The sequence below is a fragment of the Benincasa hispida genome, chromosome 11 (genome assembly GCF_009727055.1).
Source record: "Benincasa hispida cultivar B227 chromosome 11, ASM972705v1, whole genome shotgun sequence".
NCBI classification, from domain to species: Eukaryota; Viridiplantae; Streptophyta; class Magnoliopsida; order Cucurbitales; family Cucurbitaceae; genus Benincasa; species Benincasa hispida.
Window position 1 is genome coordinate 67,681,360 of NC_052359.1, and position 21,155 is coordinate 67,702,514.

Here is a 21,155-nt window from a genome sequence, read left to right on the forward strand (position 1 = left end):
TGACAGTTACTTTTATGTTGGTTATTTTACCAGAAGTTCCAAGCAACACATTTCTCTAAAGTTTATAAGCGCATGCTAGTTATAGAGTTTATGAAATATGCTTTGGTATAATGGTTAAAACCATGGTAGTTTTTAAAAGAAGATTCTATGACATGTTTATGTTACAAGTATTTGTATTATGTTTTAAAGCATATGTGCTCTTAATGTTGTTGAGCATGCATTAGCAAATGATGTTCTTGTGAAAACTATGATTTATGAGATCAAGCTTTCATTAAGCATGTTTATGAAAATGTTTTCCTATCGGGTATTTTCAGCTCAATACTAAAGTACAAGGAGAAGGTATCCAAGCTATACTACCTAGTTTTAGTTATGTTATGATTCTAATGCTGAAGTACATAGAGAAAGTATCGGAATAATTCATTCAGTTAAGTGATAAGCAGTGGTACCCTGCCTCAGTTATGATCCTTGACATCAGGATCCAGTTTGCTCTACGTGCACGTATGACAGTTAATCAGTTCAGTAGGATTGAACAAATAGGTTCTTTCCTAGTATTGGCTGTAAGATGTTGAACAAAAGGATTCTCACCCCAGCCCAGGCATGTTTGAGAGATCGAACAAAAGGTTTCTCTTTTAAACATGATACCCGACAATAAAATTGAACCACGGGGGTTCTTTCTTAGCATTGGCTAAAAGGTGTTGAACAAAAGGGTTCTCACCCCAGGCTAGGTTAATATTTGAGAGATTGAACAAAAGGGTTCTCTCTTGAACACGATATCCAATGTGGAGATTGAACCACGAGGGTTCTCTCTCAGTTGTTGAACAAAAGGGTTCTTACCTCTGCCCAGGCTTATGTTTGAAAGATCGAAAAAAAGGGTTCTCTCTTAAACATGATATCTGACGTTGAGATTGAACCACGAGGGTTCTCTCTCAACCAAGAATCAGTTTAGTTATGTTTTTAGATACAATGATTTTAAAAGTTTTATGTACACATTTGCTTGGCATGTTTTAGTTCCAGTTTTATGTTTTCTAGCTTTTAGTTTAAGCATGAGATTTATGTTTTTATTAAGTCACTCACTGAGCGAGTAGCTCATTCTTTCAAATGTTTTTCTTTTCTCAGGTAGTGGTCATCTCCCCATAGGTTAGCTGTCATCCTGCTTTGCCACTCAAGGATTCCAATTAAAAGTCCAAATTCTAGAGAGAAGTTTTAGGTGTTTATTCTGTAAATGTCTGTACATATGTGTTGCTCATATTAGGGACTAGTAAAGTATATTGGGACCGCTGAACTTTGTATGTGTTAATATGATGTAAGTATGTTGTTGTTGATCTCTAGTGTTCTAAGGTTATTTTTTAAAGTTTCATTAGTTTGGTGAATGTTATATATGTATTCCAGGGATCTAAGTAGGTTAAGGATGTTAGTTAGGCAGTAAGTGCCACAAAAGGGTTGGTAACTACTGTCGTCACATTCACTTCTGGATTAAGAAGGATAATCTGGGAGGGGGTGTGACATAGACTGCATCCAATAATATTACCAGAATAAGGTACTCAACCTTATTCATATACTATATATTAATTTGACTATTTACTCGAACCTAATCCACTCTTTGTCTCTACATAAAGTTTAAGTACTCATGTAATAGTCACGAGTCTTAGTTTATTGGATTTAGACTGTCTTAGTTTATTGGATTTAGACTTTCATATATACAATTTATAAAATCAATAATAAGTTTATTGATTATAGAAAATGTTTATCATTTTACGAACTGTGAGTTTTAGGACATAAAACCCAACACTAAGTTAAAAATGAAGATATAAATTGGTAAATCGCGATGATGCCACATGTTATCATCATGATCGTTGGATTAAATGAAATTAATTCAATCCAATTTGATATTATTATTTGAGCTAAAGTCAAAATGGGCCCAAGAATAAGCTTAATTTGACCCAAATGTCAAATAAGGTTCAAGTCCAATTAGTTGGACCAGGGGCCAGGTCCATGGACCAACCGAGCCTAAGCCCACAAAACCCACCTGAGAACTCTATAAATAGGGATAAAAAAATTTACACTCCAAAGGGCTTGAAGAGAATTCCCCCACCAATCAGAATACTCGTTAACTCTTGAAGCTGGCCATACTTGAAGACTGAAATCCTTTGGAGATACAAACATTCTTTTAAGACTTCAATTTTTAGAACATCCACGTGTTTTGCTTCCTCAAACCAAGCATACGCATTCAACCGAGAAGGAATTTAAAGATCAAGTATTAGAGATCAAACCACATCCACATTAAATCTACATCAACACAAGTTTAACTTTGAAAAACACATTTCTCGGGGACCTTGTGTGAATAAATTAAACTGTTCACACGAGATTTTCAGAGAAATTTAATTCATAGAATTCAAACTTTGTATTTGTATTAATTTCTTCATTATAGTGAGTACAATCTCTAATACATAATCCTTTGATGCCTTCTCTTGAAAAATAAACTTTAATCTTTAGGCTTGTTGATCTTCTTGTATGATCGATCTTTAAGCTTTTTTATATCTGTTTGGATCAGCCTTTGGCTTCTTGATCGGTTTGGATTGAGCGCTAGTTTGTTGATTAACTTTGGTCAACCTCTGGCTTGTTGATCAACTTGAATCAACCTTGGCTTGTTGATCGTTAGGATAAGCCTTTAGAGCTTCAATCTTCTAGTCTTTAAGTTTGAGAGCTTGAAAGCTTCAAACTTTGGAGCTTGAGAACTTAGGAGCATTAAATTTTGGAGCTTGAGAACTTTTTGAGCTTCAATCTTAAAAACTTTAAAGCTTGGGATCCCCATCTTCAACTCTTCAGAACTTCAATCTTATGAGTCTCCCATCTCCAGAACTCAATCTCCGATTCTTCCAACAATTTTCTTAAATGAAGGGGAAGACCTCTATTTATAGAGTTTTTCATGAGCCTTACATGGGTTTAGACCCAAATGCTTTTGGGCTTAGGTCCATTCTTTTTTTGGCCCAAAATTCTGTCATGGGCTTGAGTTGGGCTGTACTTGGACTCGAGCAATTTTAATTACATGACCTGCTCCAATTTATAATTTCTACAATAAACTTGGGCTTTCGTTGTGATGACGTGACAGAATATAATTAGCCAATTTTTTTCCAGTCAACAAAATATTCAAACATTCTATCTCACTTGTTGAACTTGTTTCTTTTAAAAAATAATAGATAAAGTCAAATTGTAACTTCAGAGAATCTCATGCAATTTTTTAGTATAATTAGGGTTAAGGAATTCAAACCACAGACTCCCAATTTGACATGTTATGCCATATTTTTCTAACTACTACATGTGAACATTTAAAAACAATTTATGTCACTCTAGAATTTATATTTTTCCTTCAAATTATCACCCACTTGCAATTATGAAAGCCATTAAAAAGGGGTTTATTTATCCTTAGATTGTAAATTTCTTCTTTGAATTAAGAATGAACCAAATGAGTAGATGTAAGTTATACATACTTAAGATGCTTATGTTTCAAGTACTTAGTCTTTACTCAATTATTCATCAAAGGGACCATCTATAATGATGGGTTCAAATGATAAAGTTGGAATATGATTAAAGATTTGCATCTAAGTTAAAATATCATACTTTGTGTATATGTATGTACATACATATGTTTATATATAAAGAGAGATTAACAATATATGATATATGTTAAGTATTTCTCCCCTTAATCGATAATATATATCTTAATCACAATTATATACACATGTCAAAATTTAGTACAACTTAAAGTCTTCTTTGCTCTACAACATTCATCACAAAGAAAAAAAATGTAAAACATGTAGACAAAAATGGATTTTTTTTCTTTCAAACCTCTCAAAGTTAGATTCACACTAAGAAAAACATAAACAGAAACATTTTACTCTTTCGGGTGAGAAGAATATAAAAAACTTTCAAACTAAAATCTCTGGTGACAACTTTGAGAGAGTATAGAATTTTGAAGTGAGGGAGACTTACAGGGATAACAATGGTACATAGCAAACTTTTGATAATATAAGATTAAAATATATAAAATATCAAGAAGTAATTATTAATTATGGCTTAAGACTATTAAAGTTAAGTTAGTTCAATAGTAATTAACATGACCTTCCTATCTAGAACTTGGAGATTCGATTTTCCACTTATATAGTTGGAGGTTCGATCTTCCATTATTGAAATAAAACAAAAAGAATTATTAAGATTCTCTATCTATCCAATTTCTTTTTTCTTCTTTTGTTTTTGTTTTTTAGTTTTTGGAAGATGTAATTATTTATCCAATGAAATATAATTCAAAAAAATTGTTTGGAGTATTTTCTTCAAAAAATTTTATAGGTACTTTATTTGATAATATTTTATGAATATTTAATTTCTACACCAAAAAAAGATTTTACATAAATATAAATAATTATGTTTTGTTTTATTTTTTGTTTTAAAATTAAATATTTTTTTATTGGTTACATATTTTAAAAACACGTGTAAATATAAGGGTTATTTTTCAATAGAGGAAAATGAGCCAACTTATATACAAATATAGCAAAATATCATTGTTTATCAATGATAAACCAAGATATACCATGATAAACTTCTATCACTTAGTGTCCAACATTCGAACTACTATGAATAATTAGAGAAATAAGAAGTCACAATATCCAATAAATGCTACGTCTGGCCTATGTAAACACATGTAAACGTGTTTTGTGGAGTTGAACCTGTGTTGATGTTGATTTGATGCAGATATGGTTCGATTTCTAGTACTTGATCCTCTAATTCTCTCTTAGATGAATGCGCGTACATTTGACTTGAGGAAGCAGAGCGGAGCGTGTGATGTTCTTGGAGTTGAAGTCTTGGAAGAATGCTTGTATCTCTAAAAGTCTTCGGTCTTCAAGTGTGGTCAGTTTTAGGAGTTAGGGAATATTCTGATTGTTGAAGGAATTCTTCAGAGGGCTAGGGAGTATTCTGATTGTTAAGGGAATTCTCTCGAAGCCCTCTAGAGCGTAGAATTTTTTACCCCTATAAATGAAGAGAACTCCTCTATGTATAGAGTTGTTAGGTGGGATTTATGGGCTTGGGCTTGGGTTTGGTTGGTCAATGGATCTGGCCCCTGGATCCAACTAATTTGACTTGGGCTTTATTTGACATTTTGGTCAAATTAAGCATTTTCTTGAGCCTACTTTGACTTTAACCCAAATAATAATATCAAATTGGACTGAATTAATTTTATTCAATCCAATGGTCATGATGAAAATACGTGACGTCGTCGGGATTTGCCGATTAATATCTTCAATTTTAATCTAGGGCACATGTAAGTTTTTAATTAGTCCCAATTTGATGATTTGTAATTTTGTAATTAATTTGAGAAATGACAAGGCGATTTTTTATTAGTCCAAAATTTTTCATTCGAAAAATGCCCCATTTTCTAGATTTATGCACATGTATGGGAGGATGAATTTCGAAAAGATAAGTTTGAATCAAAATACAAGTTATATGTTCTTGATTTTTACTCTATTTGATGTGCCAAATTAATCAAACTATGAGTTGGGTACATAAGTTTGATTTGAATTTTGGGTTTCTCTCAATTTCATTTTGAGATAAAATTTGGATTATGCCCAAATTTTTAATTGAGATAAATTTGCGATATCATCCAAAATTTAATTTTATTTGAGGTTAAAAGCTTATACTTGAATAATTTGAATATGAGATAAAATTTGGAATATGGACAAGCTTTAATTTGAGATTTTATCCACAATTTAATTTGTCTTGAGGATAAAAGCTAAAACTTGGATGATTTGGATTTAGAGTTAAATTTAGAATATGGTCAAATTTTAATTTGAGATAAATTTAAATATTTTATCTATACTTTAATTTGGCTCGAGTATAAAAGTCTAAGTTTGATTTGAACTTTGGGATAAATTTGGAATATGCCCAAATTTTAATTGGAGATAAATTTGAGGTCTTAATCTTAATTTAATTTAGCTTGAGATCAAGATCAAACTGAAATAATTTGAATTTGAGATAAAAAATTTTGTATATGTCATTGAGGAATTCACTATCCTATCTTATGTTTAAGGACAAAAACCTAATGTTGAATAGTTTGGATTGAAGATAAAATTTCCTAAATTTTAAGGGCTAGTTTTTATAATTAAATTTCTCCAGAATCTCGTGCGAAAAGTTTGACACGTCCAGTGGGATCATTCTATCTCTCATTTCTCTCTCAACATTCAAACAAACCAATGACACCAAATAAAGCTACATCTAGAACTATGGTTGCAAGTATGTGTGATAGTCAATTCGGTTTTGTCGATTTTAAGGCCAACCAAGAACTACACTAAACCAATCGGTTTTATAAAGAAGAGATCTAAACCAATGCCCAATAAATAACAAAAATAATTGGATTTGTTTTATTTTGATCGGTTTATTATCTATTTGGTTCTCAGTTTTTAGCATTTTTTCCTTCTAATTTTTATTTTTATTAGAACTTTGTATTGAATTCGTCCTTTTTGTAATTTAAAATTAAAATTGGGGTTTATTTTTTTTTTTTCATAAATTTAAAATTGACATTTATCATTTTTTCATGGTACTTTTCTAAATAAAAAATATACACGCTCTATAATAATTGGTCTTTTTTCTAAACAATAAATATACATGCACCATATTGCTCAAGTACTCGATGCAGAACTCCAAAAGGGGCCTACTGCCTTTTAGGCATGGAGTTACATTGTCTAAGGAAATGTGTCATAAGATGCCTCAAGAGGTTGAGGAAATGAGATGGGTCCCATATGCATATGTCCTTGGCAGTTTGATGTATGCAATGCTTTGTACTAGACCAAACATCTGCTATGTTGTGGGAATAGTCAGTAGGTATATGTCTAATCTAGGACAGGGTCACTGGATCGTAGTCAAGAACATCCTCAAGTATCTTCGGAGAACGAGGGACTACATGCTCGTGTATGGAACTAAGGATTTGATCCTTACTGGGTTCATAGATTCTAATTTTCAGACTGATAAAGATTCTCGAAAATCCACTTCAGGGTCAGTTTTCACTCTTAATGGAGGAGCTGTAGATTGGCGAAGCACTAAGAATGGGTGCATCGCCGACTCCACGATGGAGCCGAGTATGTAACAACTTGTGAAGCTACTAAGGAGGTTGTTTGGCTCAGGAAGTTTCTGACAGATCTGGAAGTTGTTCCAGATATGTCTAGACCCATCATCCTCTATTGTGACAATTGTAGTGTTGTGGTAAACTCCAGGAAGCCCAAAAGTCACAAGCGCGACAAACATATAGAGCAGAAGTATCATCTCATCCACGATATAGTGTATTGAGGGGACGTGATAATCACGAAGATCACTTCATAGCACAACGTTGTTAACCAATTTACGAAGGCTTTGACGGCTACAGTTTTTTAGGGTCACCTTCAGAGCATGAGTCTACGGGACCACCTGCGGCTGGACTAGGGCAAATGGGAGATTTTTGTACTGGGTCTTAGTGCCTAGTTTATTGTTTTGTACTAATTGTATTGTACACCCACTCACTTTAGGACAAGTGGGAGATTGTTGGAGTTAATGTCTTAAACTCTTGTTGGGTCTTGTATTTTGTAAACACTGTATTGAACAAACGCTTATGATGTAATAATATATGATCTTTTCTTTCACTATTATTTATGAAACATGGGATGTTTTAATTGCTTTACCATAAATTAATAAACTGAGATCCCTGGTTGTCGTTGTAACTTAAGCATGTATGTGGAGACATACAGGTGGATCATGACTTAAGTGATAACCAAAATGGTCTGTAGTATTTGGCTATAGGAGAAAAACCTTATCCTAGTGACGCTACGGATGTAACCCGCTTTGTAGAATAGTTACAAGTGTTGTGACTTGCTATAGATGGTCTGATCTTGATCATTCATGTGGAGACATGCGAGCACGGGCATTCTATACAAAGGAGTTTGTATAAGACTGGACCATAAAGTGTTATAGTCTCGTTATATAACGTCGGTCATGACAGAGACTTCACTTCACTAGGATGGCCATAGGTAACATGACCTCAATCCTAAGTGAGTTGGAAACTCCTACCTTTGAGGGCGGTCCTTTGATTTACATGGGTGCGAGTGACTAGATTACCGACTCAAACTTACCACTTTGGGGATTCGTCTGATTTGAGGGCTAAGAACTCAGCTACACAAGATGTAATTCACTCTTTTCCCGAAGCAAGGGTAAGTAGATAGATTGCTCCCTTAAGGACTGATTCCGGGGCTTGAACAATGTGGCACCATACACCTTCTCATGGCCCGAAAGGTGTCCACACATAGTAGGACTATGTTGTATTGTTCATTAGAGGGATCAGTGGTACTTAAGGAGTTAGATGTAACTACAAGAGTAAAATTGTAGTGTATTTATGAGCATCTGTGAAGGGTTATCGTACCATTGATTGGTTATATCCAATGGACACAGAAATAAATCTGTGGTGAGAAGAGTGCAACTACCAATCTTTAGTGGAATGCCTGGTAGTTAACGGATGGTGGATTTCATGGCTAAAGAGTTTAGTCAGCTATTCACGTACCATTGGAGCTTCAAGCTACAGGTCTATAAGGTCCCCTTGGTAGCTTAATGGATTCAAGTTGAGAATCAATTTTTGGGTCAGTTTGAAGTGTTCAAATTGACAAAAAAGAGTTTGATTATATATGATATGTTTAAACTGGTCAATTATATATGATATAGTTGACATGATGTATGAGATACATTAATTGGAGGAAAAGGATATAAATATGATTTATATCTAATGGAGGAGAAAAAGACTATGGTTTGTATGTTGCATATGATGTGATATTAAACTATGGTGGATAATGTGGATAAAGAGTTTAGTCAGCTATTCACGTACCGTTGGAGTTCGGAGTTCAGACGAGCGCTTTACGTTGGTGAATGACAGTTTGCCACATTTGATATGCATAGGTGGCAAAGAGAAAAATGTTTAGAATGCACTATAGGGGAAGGTATGGTGTCAGCTCTCCACCACCCCTAGCCCCTGTGGACTAAGTGAGCTACCCCATGGCACATGCATATGTCATGGCGTGGGCGAGCGTTACAAGACAAGTGTCTTGGACGTCTTCCATCGAGAATGGGATCTCATGGAAAGTGTCAAACTTGGATGTGCTGGCAGAGGCCCTCCCCATGGGCCAGGGGCTCGATGTAGCACCCGGTATGCCGTTTTGATTCGACAAGGGCTCAAAAGGGCCTGAGTCTCGATTATGTTCGAATGGACAACTTGCTTTAACTACCTTAAATTCCTGAATCTAACCTAAAAAAAATTATGGGTAAATTAGTTGTTGGCCAAAACTTATTTCAATATTAATGAGCATTCCAAAAACAACCCAAAACATCTAAAACTTACGCAAATCTCAGGATTCCGACGACCGAAAAAGGGAAAGACACGGTCGGACAATGCAGACGAGCGACGGCTGAGAGACACACACGAACAGTGGAACGGATGGCTGTCGTGCACAAGAAGACTTGAGACGTGGACTCTGGCAGTGGCGACATGACTTGAACTGGTGCGACGTGAATGGGCGACCACACGACGACTCGACTCGTTTGACGACTAGGCTTACGAACAATTGTTGGCTGAAGAAAACAAAGCAAGGGGTCTGGCAATGTGAATGAAGAAGAAGGGAACTTCTTCTCTCTTTTTTTTCCTTTTTCACGTTTCCCAAAGTAATTATATATATATAGAAATGATGAGAAACCAAACATAATTTTCAAAAACTAAAAATAAAAAACCATACCAAATGAGGCCTATATTTGTAATTTAACGTTTTCGGGTGTTGAACTTTCTATTCAAAATAGATAGTAATCCTGGGAACGGAAAAGTACCCTTTTAAAATGAATTGTCAATTATACCCCCGTGACCCCGTTTCTTTCAATCGTCGTGCCCAATTTCCCCTGTTCCCCTTTAGAACTGAAAACCGAAGACGAAACCGGCGAATTTGTTGCTGAACGAAAATCTTTAGAGCGAGCTTCAGACTACACATGGGTACTAGAGAGGTCTACGAAGAGAAGCTAAGAAGAGGCAATCTATACCATGAACCCACCATGAATCCAGGGCTCGGATCGCCTCGTTGCCCTCGCTGTTTTTCTCTTCTTAAACCCGACCCTGTATTTTTCTCTTCTTCTTCTATTTAATCACCTTCTACTAGTCACTCTTACTATAGTTTTGGGATTCATGTTTGAGTTTCCCTGTATTTTGATTCAGGATAAAAGTGAATGGGCCATCAATCCTGTTCTCCACGGTGTTACTGCAGTGGTGAGTTGCCCTCGTTTTGATTTTCCATTTTTGTTTTGTTCGAGAAAAGATAATTTAATGAATGCTTCTAGGTTTCTGATTATGCAGTGATAAATTTGAACTCTATATTGTGCTCTTTGAATTAGTCTGATGTGTTCATGAACGTTTCTGGATTGATGATTTCGAAGTTCAATTCAATTCAATTCCTCCTATTAGCAATTGGATAACTCTATATAACTCAATTCATGGTTTTCTAGGGACTTAAAATGTTGTAGGAACGCAGTTCATAGTTTTCTTTTGAAAAATCTTTATTTCGTTCTCTATTTCAATCTGGTTTCTTTTAGGTCTGTTTAATAACCATTTGGCTTTTGGTTTTTGAAAATTAAACTAATAAATACTACTACTTATTGATTTCTTTGTTTGTTATCGATTTTCTTAGGAGTGTTTTTAAAACCATGCCAAGTTTGGAAACTAAACAATAGTTTTTGTTTTTGGAATTTGGCTAAGAATCTAAATGTTTAGTTGTGAAAGATGAAAATTATGGTAACGAAGTCGTAAGAAAACAAGCTCAATTTTAAAAATAAAAACCAAACAGTTATCAAACGGGGACTTAGTTTCAAACTCCAAAGTTGGTTCTTGGTGTTTTGTTTTACTTTTGAGTTTATCCCAATGAGGAGATCCTTGAAATTGCAAGTAATGTATGATGCTTTGTGAATGATTTGAAATAGATCTGTGAGGGATTCTTCTTCAGTTTATTCCTCGGGCCGTGAGGTCCTCATTCTTTTTGTAAGATATTACTTTTGCGACAATGAAAAGTTTATGAATGTTTTTGTCATAAATATTGTGGTTTCCACATCTCTGAATTATTATTGCACTGCCTTGTAAACAGGCAGGATCCGGTCTTGGTGGGTTGCTTAGTGCAGTTCATGCCTATAATACGGGTAATCCTATTGGACTTACAATAATATTTCATTTAGTTTACGCAATTGCTTATCATTTTCTTTGATTACAGGGATTCCACACCTCCAGAGTCATGTGAAGGGACCAAAATGGCTTCCCTTTGTAATTGGGGTATGCCTTTAAGTCTGATCTTCCTTTGTTTTGTTCTGATATTAAATTATGCAATCCATTTAGTTTTGTTGCAAATGATCGTTGGAGTTGCTTGGATTATTTGATTCTTCTGAGTTTTGTTCCATCTACCATTTATGTGAATCCCACATTTATCCCTTTGTTGACAGGTGCCTGTCCTATTATTGTGCTCCGGTGCTGGTGCTGCATTTGGAGGTATGCTAGGAAATTGTTTTGCTTGTTCTCTCTTTGAAAAAATGGTTGATATTACATTGGCCTGTGGTTTTTGCATTTATTTTACAACAAAATTGGGATTACTGCATTGGATTACATATACAGATCAAGGGAAGGACTGACACCTGTGTAGAAACTTGGAAAAATCACGCGAAAAACTTTCAAACTAGTGATTAGCAAAATAATAGGAAAGATAAATCCTTGGATCAAAGTGGCAAAGATTCCTCCACTTTATTTTGACTCACCTATCTTCTCAAAAAGGCTTGTTATTTGTCTCATTTTTTGTTACTGAATGCTAGTCTCTATGACGTTATAGCAGTGAACTTTTATATCTTTTGAAAGAGAAAGGAAAATAACAATGTGCATCTGCACCTGAGAGCTAGAAGACAATCTTGGGATTCCATCACTCTATTATGGGGCCTTGACTTCATAACACCTGGAAAATGAGATTCGGCAATGGGCTTCCCTTCTCTTCTACTTCTGACATGGCTTGCTGATTGACTTTCTGCTCAAAGATGTCAAGTCTCTTTTTATTAGCTCCCTCTTCATGGAGTTGTACAAAGAAATTTGGCACGGTGATGTTTCCTTTTCAAAAAATAGAAATTTGGCATGGTAGATTCTCAAGAAAAGTTATCTCTTCCTTTTGGAGCTCAGCTACGAGAGTGTGAATACCTATGGTATTATGCTGAAAAGAACTCTTGCTTGGCCTTTTCTCCTCGTTGTGATGTGTACCTTTGAAGGAAAACCCAGAAGAGTTAAGCCATACTTTTCTCTGTTGCCATTCTTCAACAGATTCTGTGATACTCTCCTCTACTGGAAGTTTGCTCCTCCACAAAGCCTTAAAGTTCTTGGATTTATTTAGCCTTGGCCTTATTTCACCTAGTAAAAGAAAGACCCTTGATCTGGTGAGTTTACTGTAAAAGTTGCAGCCTTAAAGTTTCCTATGCTAAGGTGGATGCAGCAGTTTATCCGGTCAATGCTTATGACTAGGAGAGATTTCCATTTCGGCATGAGAAGATGAGTTATGGTACAACTTAGGCCTAACAAACTTCACCACTGGCAAGGGCAAGGTAAGCCTGGTTGACACAAAATGTTCGTCCACTGGAGGGTTTCATGTGTAGCATTGTCAAGACAATGGGTTATGGGAATGGTTTCAAATGGCTTTCTCAGTACATTAAGTAGATTTTATTTTCTTTGTGCTGAGAAACAAATTATTTCTTCAACCTTTACTGCCATTCTGTTGGTATGAATCTATGACGGGTAAGATTAATTTTTTTTACCTTTTCCAAAAATAAGAAACAAAGGTCTTTAGATTATGCATTCATGTTCTTAGTGAAGTAATTGTTTAAAGGACTAGTTTCTGTTCCATGGGTGCCTAAGGACTTTGTTTTTGCATTCTGGAGGATATCGCCCTGAATTCTAATGAGGATATGTGAGACCTCCAATTATGAAAGTGTATGAGAGGAAGAAGGGCAAAAAGGGAATTGTGGAAGCTGAAAGGAAGGAGGGGACCAGCGAAGGGGGACCACTGGAGGAAGTAAATATTGGAGGCGTGTAGTGGAGTAGTGTACGGAGTGTAAGGGGGAACCAATGAAAAGGGGTATTTGTAGGGTTTGGGGAAGGGTAGGAGGGGGGAATGTTTTTGTAAAGAGTAAGAACTTTTGGGAGNTTATTTGTAGGGTTTTGGGAAGGAGAGAAGGGGCAAGGTTTTGTGAAGAGTGAGAAAACTTGGGAGAGATGGCCTCTCGAATTGCCGAATATCCTTTTCTTTTTGTTTCACCAGATAAGAATGAATGAAGAAGATGTGCCTAAGACTGCCTTTCGGACACATGAAGGGCATTATGAGTTCCTAGTTATGCCTTTTGGGCTAACTAATGCCCCAACAACATTTCAGTCACTAATGAATTAAAATTTTTGACCCTCCCTCCGAAGGTGTGTGTTAGTATTTTTTGATGATATTCTAGTATATAGTCTGGATTGGGATACACATATGAAACATTTGGGAATGAATACTTTACCTATGTTGGCTCTACCTGGATTTTGACAAACCCTTTATGATTGAGACTGATGCATTTAGGACGGGGTTAGGGGCAGTCTTAACACAAGAGGGCCGACTGGTAGCTTATTTCAGCCAGACCTTATTTGCGAGGGCTTAAGCCAAATCAGTGTAGGAAAGAGAGCTAATGGAAGTGGTTCTAGTCGTGGAGACACTGCTTGTTGGGTGGATGTTTTACTGTCATATCTGATCAACGGGCATTGAAATATTTGTTGGAACAGAGAGAAGTCCCAGCCGAATTTCCAGAGATGGTTGACCAAGTTGATGGGGTATGATTTCAAAATCTTGTACCAACCGGGGTTGAATAACAAAGCTGCTGATGCTCTATCGAGGAAGTTGGCTCCAGAGGAACAGAGAGGAGAGGAAGTGGTGACCTTGAACGTGTTCTCTACATAGCAGATAATGGATGTGGACTTAATTCAACAAGAGGTGAATCAAGATTCTTCTCTATAGAAAATCATCCGGGAGATAAGCCAAGACCTAGATAGCCACCCCAAATACTCGATGAATCAGGGGAAGTTGCTATACAAAAACCGGTTGGTAATTTCATAAAAAATCCTCTCTAATTCCAACTTTGTTGCATACGTTCCATGATTCTATGATGGGAGGGCACTCGGGATACTTGAGAACATACAAGAGAATAATAAGGGAACTATTTTGGCAAGGAATGAAGAAGGATGTGCATGCTTATGTTGAGAAGTGGCACGATATGTCAGAAAAACAAAGTTGAGGCTTTGGCCCCAACAGACTTACTCTAGCCTTTACTCATTCCAGACATAGCGTGGATGACATCTCGATGGATTTCATTGAAGGGGGCTGCCCAAATCAGAGGGGAAAAATGTGATATTCGTAGTGGTGGATCAATTGAGCAAACATAGCCATTTCATTACTCTGAAGCATCCGTTCTCAGCTAAGCAAGTAGCAACAGAATTCATAAGGGAAGTGGTGAAGCATCATGGTTTTCGAAGATCCATTAATTTTTGTGAGCTTGTTTTGGAGTGAGCTATTTGCTATCCAAGGAATGAAATTGAGGAAGAGTACGACATTCCACTCACATACAGATGGACAGGCTGAGATGGTTAACAAGTATTTAGAAACCTATCTTAGGTGTTTTTGCAATAAACAACCCAAGAAGTGGGAGAAATGGTTGGCCTGGGCAGAATTATGGTATAGTACCAACTTTCACATTTCAATCAACACAACCCCGTTTAGTATCGTGTTCGGGCGATCACCTTCTCCAATTATTGCCTATGGTGATAGAAAGACACCTCATTGCACCTTGGAACAATAATCGATGGAAAGAGATTTAGCCTTATTGAAGTTGAAAGATCAGCTGGTCTTGGCCCAAAACTGGATGTGTTAATATGCTAATAGAAAAGGAGGGAAGTGGAATTTGAAGTGGATAGTCATGTGTATCTTAAAATTGACCCTACAGGCAGAAGTCTTTGGCAAAGAAGAGATGTGAGAAGCTGTCCCATGGTATTTTGGGTCGTACGAATAATAAAGAGAATTGGACCCGTGGTCTATCCTTTGGCATCCCTTGACGGTAACCATACATGATGTTTTCCATGTATCTCAGCCAAAGAAGGCAGTAACCACTGACACCGTGATCCAGAAAGAAGCTCCAATGATGATAGAAGAATTTGAGTGGAATGCTGAACCAGAGCAAGTGTTAGGGGTAAGATGGAATGCAGGGGAGAAATGCCAAGAGTGGCTAGTAAAATGGGCTAATCAACCTGAAAGTGATGCTATGTGGAAGCAGTGGAGATGATGAAGAGTCAATTCCCGGATGCTCACCTCGAGGAGAAGGTGAATTTCGAGATGGGGGTAATGTGAGACCTCCTATGAAAGTGTATGAGAGGAAGATGGGCAAAAAGGGAATTTGTGGAAGCTGATAAGGAAGGAGGGGACCCATAGAGGAAGTAACGTTGGGGGGGTGGTGGGCTCGCCTCAGACGATTATCTGTGGGGCACAATAAAGGGTATTTGTGGGTTTTGGGAAGAGAGAAGGGCAAGATTTTTGTGAGAACTCTTGGTAGAGATGGCCTCTCGAATTTCCGAATATCTTTTTCTTTTTGTTTGTTGCTTATTCTTCTTGCTATCGTGTACCTGTAATTGTTTTGGTGTTGATATTGTTTGATATTAATCTTATATCTTAGGGGAGTCTGAATACCCTGATTTTTGGGCCTTGGGTATCTTGTTTGGAAGTCTTTGTGTTTGTTTATTGTGCAGGTGAACCAGATATTAACAAGATACTCTTTTGGGAAGGGATTGATACTACAGGATGCAATAAAGATGTCCATTTCTGGCTCAGCTGATGTTATTTTGTGCTTTCAGACTAGGGAGGTCCTTACACGTTTGGTGTTTTTAGCATTTGGTGGCAACAATGGTATGGGTCGATAGCCTTAAAAGGTAAAAAAGTTAAAGATCAGCAGCAAAAGAAATCTTCAAATTGATCTTTTGGTGGATGAAAGATTGGTGGAGAATGATGGAAGTAATGGGAGTAGATGGTCCAAGAGTTGCAAGCTTGAGAGGGGGAAGATGTGGTAGCTGGAGGGATGGGTTACACATCGATGGCTCAATTATATATAGGAGTAGTGGTCGTTTGTGGTTGGGTTGGTGTTTTGGAAATTACATCTCATGGATTAGTTCAGGGCTAAGAAGCATGCACAAGACATGAATACAACATGACATTTGCATGACGACATGTCAGTTTCTAAAAAAGTAGGATACAAACAACTTGCGGATACATGTTTCTAAAAGAATATGTGTATGTATATGTTTTGTATAGAAATTAGGTTTTCATTTAGAAAATGAAAGAATATACAAGGACACACAGGAAAAGAGGAAAAAAACTCAACAAAAGGAGCTCAAAGAGGTTAAAAAAACTACAAAAAATGACTCAAATCCATAATAATAAGGCCTAGCTGGTAATTGCAAAAGGCCTTACCACCAAGGTTCAACCAATATTAAATCTAATCACATCTTTTAACTTGTCCACTGACCTCTACTCCCTCTAAAAATTCTATGATTCCACTCTAGCCAAACCCCTCAAATAACTTCAAAAGGAAAAGCCTGCCACAAAAATTTGCCTCTCTCTTTAAAATGGACAAACACAAACTCTCCTGTATAATGTTTTTGAAGTGTTAAGGCCGTGAAAATAAGCTGTCTAAAGATAAAAACAAAATCTTCTGGTAACAGCGTTCCAACTCTTCGAATGCTCATCTCAAAGATAAAAAACCAGTCCCTATCTCAGACTTCACATGTCATAGAGATGTGGAAATTTCATTGTAAATGGTTGAGAATCCAACCAAGCCTCTTATGTTGATTTTTTCACAATGTCAGATAGGAATATATAACAAAAAGGTTCTGTTTACTTGTCTAAAATAAGTGGCAAATCCAAGCATCCTCGCAAAATTTTATCATCTTTCCATCCCTAAGCGTTAACCATGAATAATATTGCACCAAGCCCTTTCAACTTTGCAATATTCCAAGGGCTTTTAGAGCTTCCCTCTTCTTATCAGTAGCGAACCTCATCCTCCTCCGATGTATGCTAGAAACCATTTTTCTAGAGCTTCCCCTTTTGTAGAAGTTTCTTTCTACTTTCAACTTCAATTGGATGCCTCCAAACATGTGGAAGTTATGCACTGTCAAATGTCTAGTCCTGTTTAGAACTAGAGGGCAAAGACATTGTTGATTGATTCATGGAAAATTCTTATATTGTAGGATATTTAGTTGACTAAGTATTGAATTTTTTGGTAGAAGAAACATTTCATTGATAAATGAAATTAAGGGAGAACTTCAAAGATCAAAAGGTGATTGCAGAAGAGAAGTCAAATTAGTGACTAAAAGGATAAGCTATAATGTGAAAAGGGGTGCTTTATTTTACACCAAGAAAAAGCAATGGACAATAAAGATTTCATAAAACAATTAAAGGAGGAAGAAGAGTCACGAAAGTATTGGATGGTCTTTGAAAGTTCGAAATAATAGCTTTGTTTGAGCTACACATACCGTTGAATATAGGAAATATTCTTCCATTAAGTTTAGTAATTCTTACCCTTTTCTATTTTTTCTTTTTCTGTAAAAAGATGTCCTTATTTTTCCTTATGACCGTTATTCATATTTCCTTGTATAATTCTTTTCCCCTCTTTAAATTGAGGGTTGTGTATCTATATAGAAATTAAGAATTTTGAGTATTTAGAAATTCTATACATACTAAATTCGTCCACGATGCATGTAAATAAAATTATTATTATTATTATTATGTAATATTTCCATGTACTATTAGCGGCATCTTTGTATAATTTTAAATCTTCATGTCATGTATGGTTGTCAATACTGCATAAACTTGCGTCTTAGAAAGTGAAGGATCCATCTCTTTTTTTTTCAATATCTAGAAAATCTTGCTAGGCAATGTGTATGTTTTGACACTATGGTTCGTTGGAGTATGATGGCTGAAGATGTGGCATAATTGAGCCTCTGTTTATAATAATTTGTTTTTAATTTTCTATTTTCTAAGATTATGCGGGCTTTCTCAACAGTTCCTTAGCCTTAGTGTCTCTTTCACCTCTCTTAATATCACACATTTGATTTCTTTAACAATTTTTTTAAAAAAAGTTTTTAATAATCACTTTCTTTTAGTTTTCAAAATTTGGCATATGTTTCAAAAACTAGTAAAAAAAAAAAAAAGTAGATAACAAAAGAAAGAAACAAAAGAGAAAGCAAAAAAGAAAACAAAAATTGTCATAAAATGGGCTTAGTTTTAGATATTCATTATTCAACATCAATCTGCATATCAGTTTGTTTGTTTCGTCTTATTTTTAAAAACATCAATCTGCATATCAGCTTCCACTAACCATAGGTGTTAGTGTTGCTGAAGGTGATTATAATTGTCTGTTCTCTGTTGACATACCATTTGCAGGTTTTGCTCTTCCAAGATTTGCTCAACTCACTGTAACATCCTACTATGCCACCTCAAGTGCTTCCCATTATGGAGTTTCACTTCTCACTCGAAGAATTGAAGACAATCACACTTCCCGAACTCAGCAAGAAAAGACTCAATGATTTCACAGGTCACATAATTTCAAGCAAGGAAACTTCGGGCCGTTTGGTAGGCAACTCATATTCTGTTTTATGTTTTCAAATTCACTAAGTTCCGTGAATATGTATTTGATTGGCAGTTAGCATTCTGTTTTCGAAATTGTTTTCGGATTTTATGATCCAAATAGTGTAAATTTTAGAAACAACATTTTATGTTTTCATTGTATCCAGATTTTGAATTCAAAATTTTAAAATGCAAAATTATATTAAAAATGATAAAAACAATAATAATATAATATTACATATTATAAACTCAATTATCTTTTTAATTTAAAATATGTAATATAATATTATATGATATTACAAAATAATAATTATACAAAATTTTTAACGTAAAACAAGTTCTAAAATTCATTAGTAATGGTTTATGTTCAACCTAGTATTTAGTGAGTAACTAAATATATTTTCAATTCATTAGTAATGGTTTATGTTCAACCTAGTATTTAGTGAGTAACTAAATATATTTTCAATCACATTTTAAAAAAATTGTTTACATTGGAATTTAATTTCTCAATCTGCTACCAAATGTATATCTTTCATTGATTCCCTTGTTTTCAAATTTCCATTTTCAGATTTCCTACCAAACAAACCCTTCTTTTCTCTTTTCCTTTTTTTTTTTTGTCCGGCTGGAAATTTTGCAAAGTCATCTTTGGCGGTAGATTTAGAACGTCTGTTTTGTGCTTGCTTTTGTGAAGACAGCTACCAATATATGTAAATTGCAGAGTACCCGTTTAACAGTGTAATGTTTAGCAGTAATGCAGATAACAATGTTTTTGATTTCGGTTGTGCGTCTTTCAACCATCAAGGAATATCTTTGAGAATTTTGTATAACTTTGTTGTTGATAATGAAAATTTACAGCAGTTATGTGATATTTGTAGTATATTCAAGGCACTCCTTGCCTCCTTGATGTTTACAGAGAAAAGACACTTTCCCGATTAGTTTGTAGGATTTGTACTGAAATAAGCAAGAATAACTGACAAATGGTATTCAATGAATTGCCATAATTTGGTTCTTATTTTTGTCCAAAAAAGTTTCTTACATCCAATGTAGGACTTCTGCTCATGTAAGAAGTTATTCAATTGTATCAGAACTGTGTGAAGAATGCCTTAACATACATATAAGAACAAGGGACTGCTCAAATTCTTCTCTGATTCTAGATGGAGATTTGAGATTGTAATTTTATAGAAGTTTGAGCTACCCCTTTGCCTACAAAATTGAATGGACGATTGGCTTTTAGCAACACGAGCTAGAAGGAAAAAAAAAATCTTAGGATTTTTTGTTCTTTTTTGTAATAGTAGTGCTATATCTACATAACATTCTTGTGTAATCAGAACTTTTTTATAATCATTCCACTTTCATTTTGTAGGTTTTGGGCAGTGTTCAATCTACCCTGGGCTCTAAGCTATTCTTTTACATATTTGAATGGAATTGTTTCTGGTTTCTTTTCCAAATCAAGATTGTAATTTCAGAAATTTACCTGTTGGTTTGGTACCCTTTGAGCTGGCCTGCCTAGACTCTAGATAAGAAGATAGTGCTATAGTTGTTGTTAAACCTGGAACATGATGCATCTGTCTCTCTTCTAGAATTAAATTCCATTATGTCTACGAGGGAATCCCGTGGTTCAGGATTCAAAGCTAATCTACTCTTTCCATATGCTGTGTTCGTGAAGGAAGGGCCTGGCTGGTTGGCTGTCTCCTTTCCAGCAATCGAGGTACCTTAAAATTCACAAAGTGCACAGAAGAGATGTACAGTATCCACTTGTAAATTAGCATATCTTGTCTCGTGTGTCCTTGCAGACAGTTTCAACTTCACTTTTGGTACATTTTATTTGAGCTGTGGGGGGGCACCAATTGGCACAGCAAAAAAAGGGGAGGGCTATGCTTTTTTTTGTACAGCCAGAAGTGGTGGCAGTGACTCAGATTGGATTCAATTAGCTTCTTGACTTTGCCTTCTTTTCATTTGCAGGGCTCATTTCAATCTTGTCTTTTGGTAATAACTACGAGGTTCTTATATTTGTAGGACAATACATTGATCCATAAGTCATTATTGGTTTGATTGACTAGGTGCACTGATACCTGGAATTGGATTGAATAAGTGAAGTTAATACCTCTCTCTGATGATGAGTTCACTTCTCATTTTATTTAATAGGGTTTTTTTTTTTTTATAATCATTTGCTTTTAATTTTTGTTTTTTTGAAAATTAAACTTATAAACACTTAAGTTTCAATGTTTTGTTATCAACTTTCTACCCTTAAATATAAATTACTTATCAAAAGTTATTAGATTACATGAGGTTCTATCTCAAAATCAATTGACAATGAGAGGAGTAACTCTTCTATCTTATAAACATTGTGAGGTCTCTTGATTTTGTTGATGTGGGATCCTCAACATGCTCTGCAAGATGGTGCAT

The 21,155-nt window shown here is 35.5% G+C and overlaps 1 protein-coding gene across 4 annotated transcripts; it reads left to right on the plus strand.

The window, feature by feature from the left end:
* The first annotated feature begins 9,920 nt into the window (after positions 1 to 9,920).
* Positions 9,921 to 20,874, plus strand: LOC120090522. 4 transcript variants are annotated; one of them, XR_005485566.1, is made up of 8 exons: positions 9,929 to 10,161; positions 10,259 to 10,309; positions 11,178 to 11,229; positions 11,301 to 11,359; positions 11,527 to 11,572; positions 18,567 to 18,755; positions 20,113 to 20,457; positions 20,543 to 20,874. XR_005485566.1 is itself a non-coding variant. In XM_039048240.1 (7 exons), exons 1-6 carry the CDS (start codon positions 10,036 to 10,038, stop codon positions 18,707 to 18,709), a joined length of 477 nt encoding a protein of 158 aa, XP_038904168.1. In that variant the 5' UTR covers positions 9,928 to 10,035; the 3' UTR covers positions 18,710 to 18,755; positions 19,318 to 19,626. The 4 variants fall into 4 exon arrangements, 2 of the variants coding, with proteins under 2 accessions (XP_038904168.1, XP_038904167.1); XR_005485567.1 differs by lacking the exons at positions 20,113 to 20,457; positions 20,543 to 20,874 and adding an exon at positions 15,878 to 16,057 and having other exon boundaries at positions 9,921 to 10,161; positions 18,567 to 18,703; XM_039048240.1 differs by lacking the exons at positions 20,113 to 20,457; positions 20,543 to 20,874 and adding an exon at positions 19,318 to 19,626 and having other exon boundaries at positions 9,928 to 10,161.
* Positions 20,875 to 21,155: the final 281 nt, after the last annotated feature.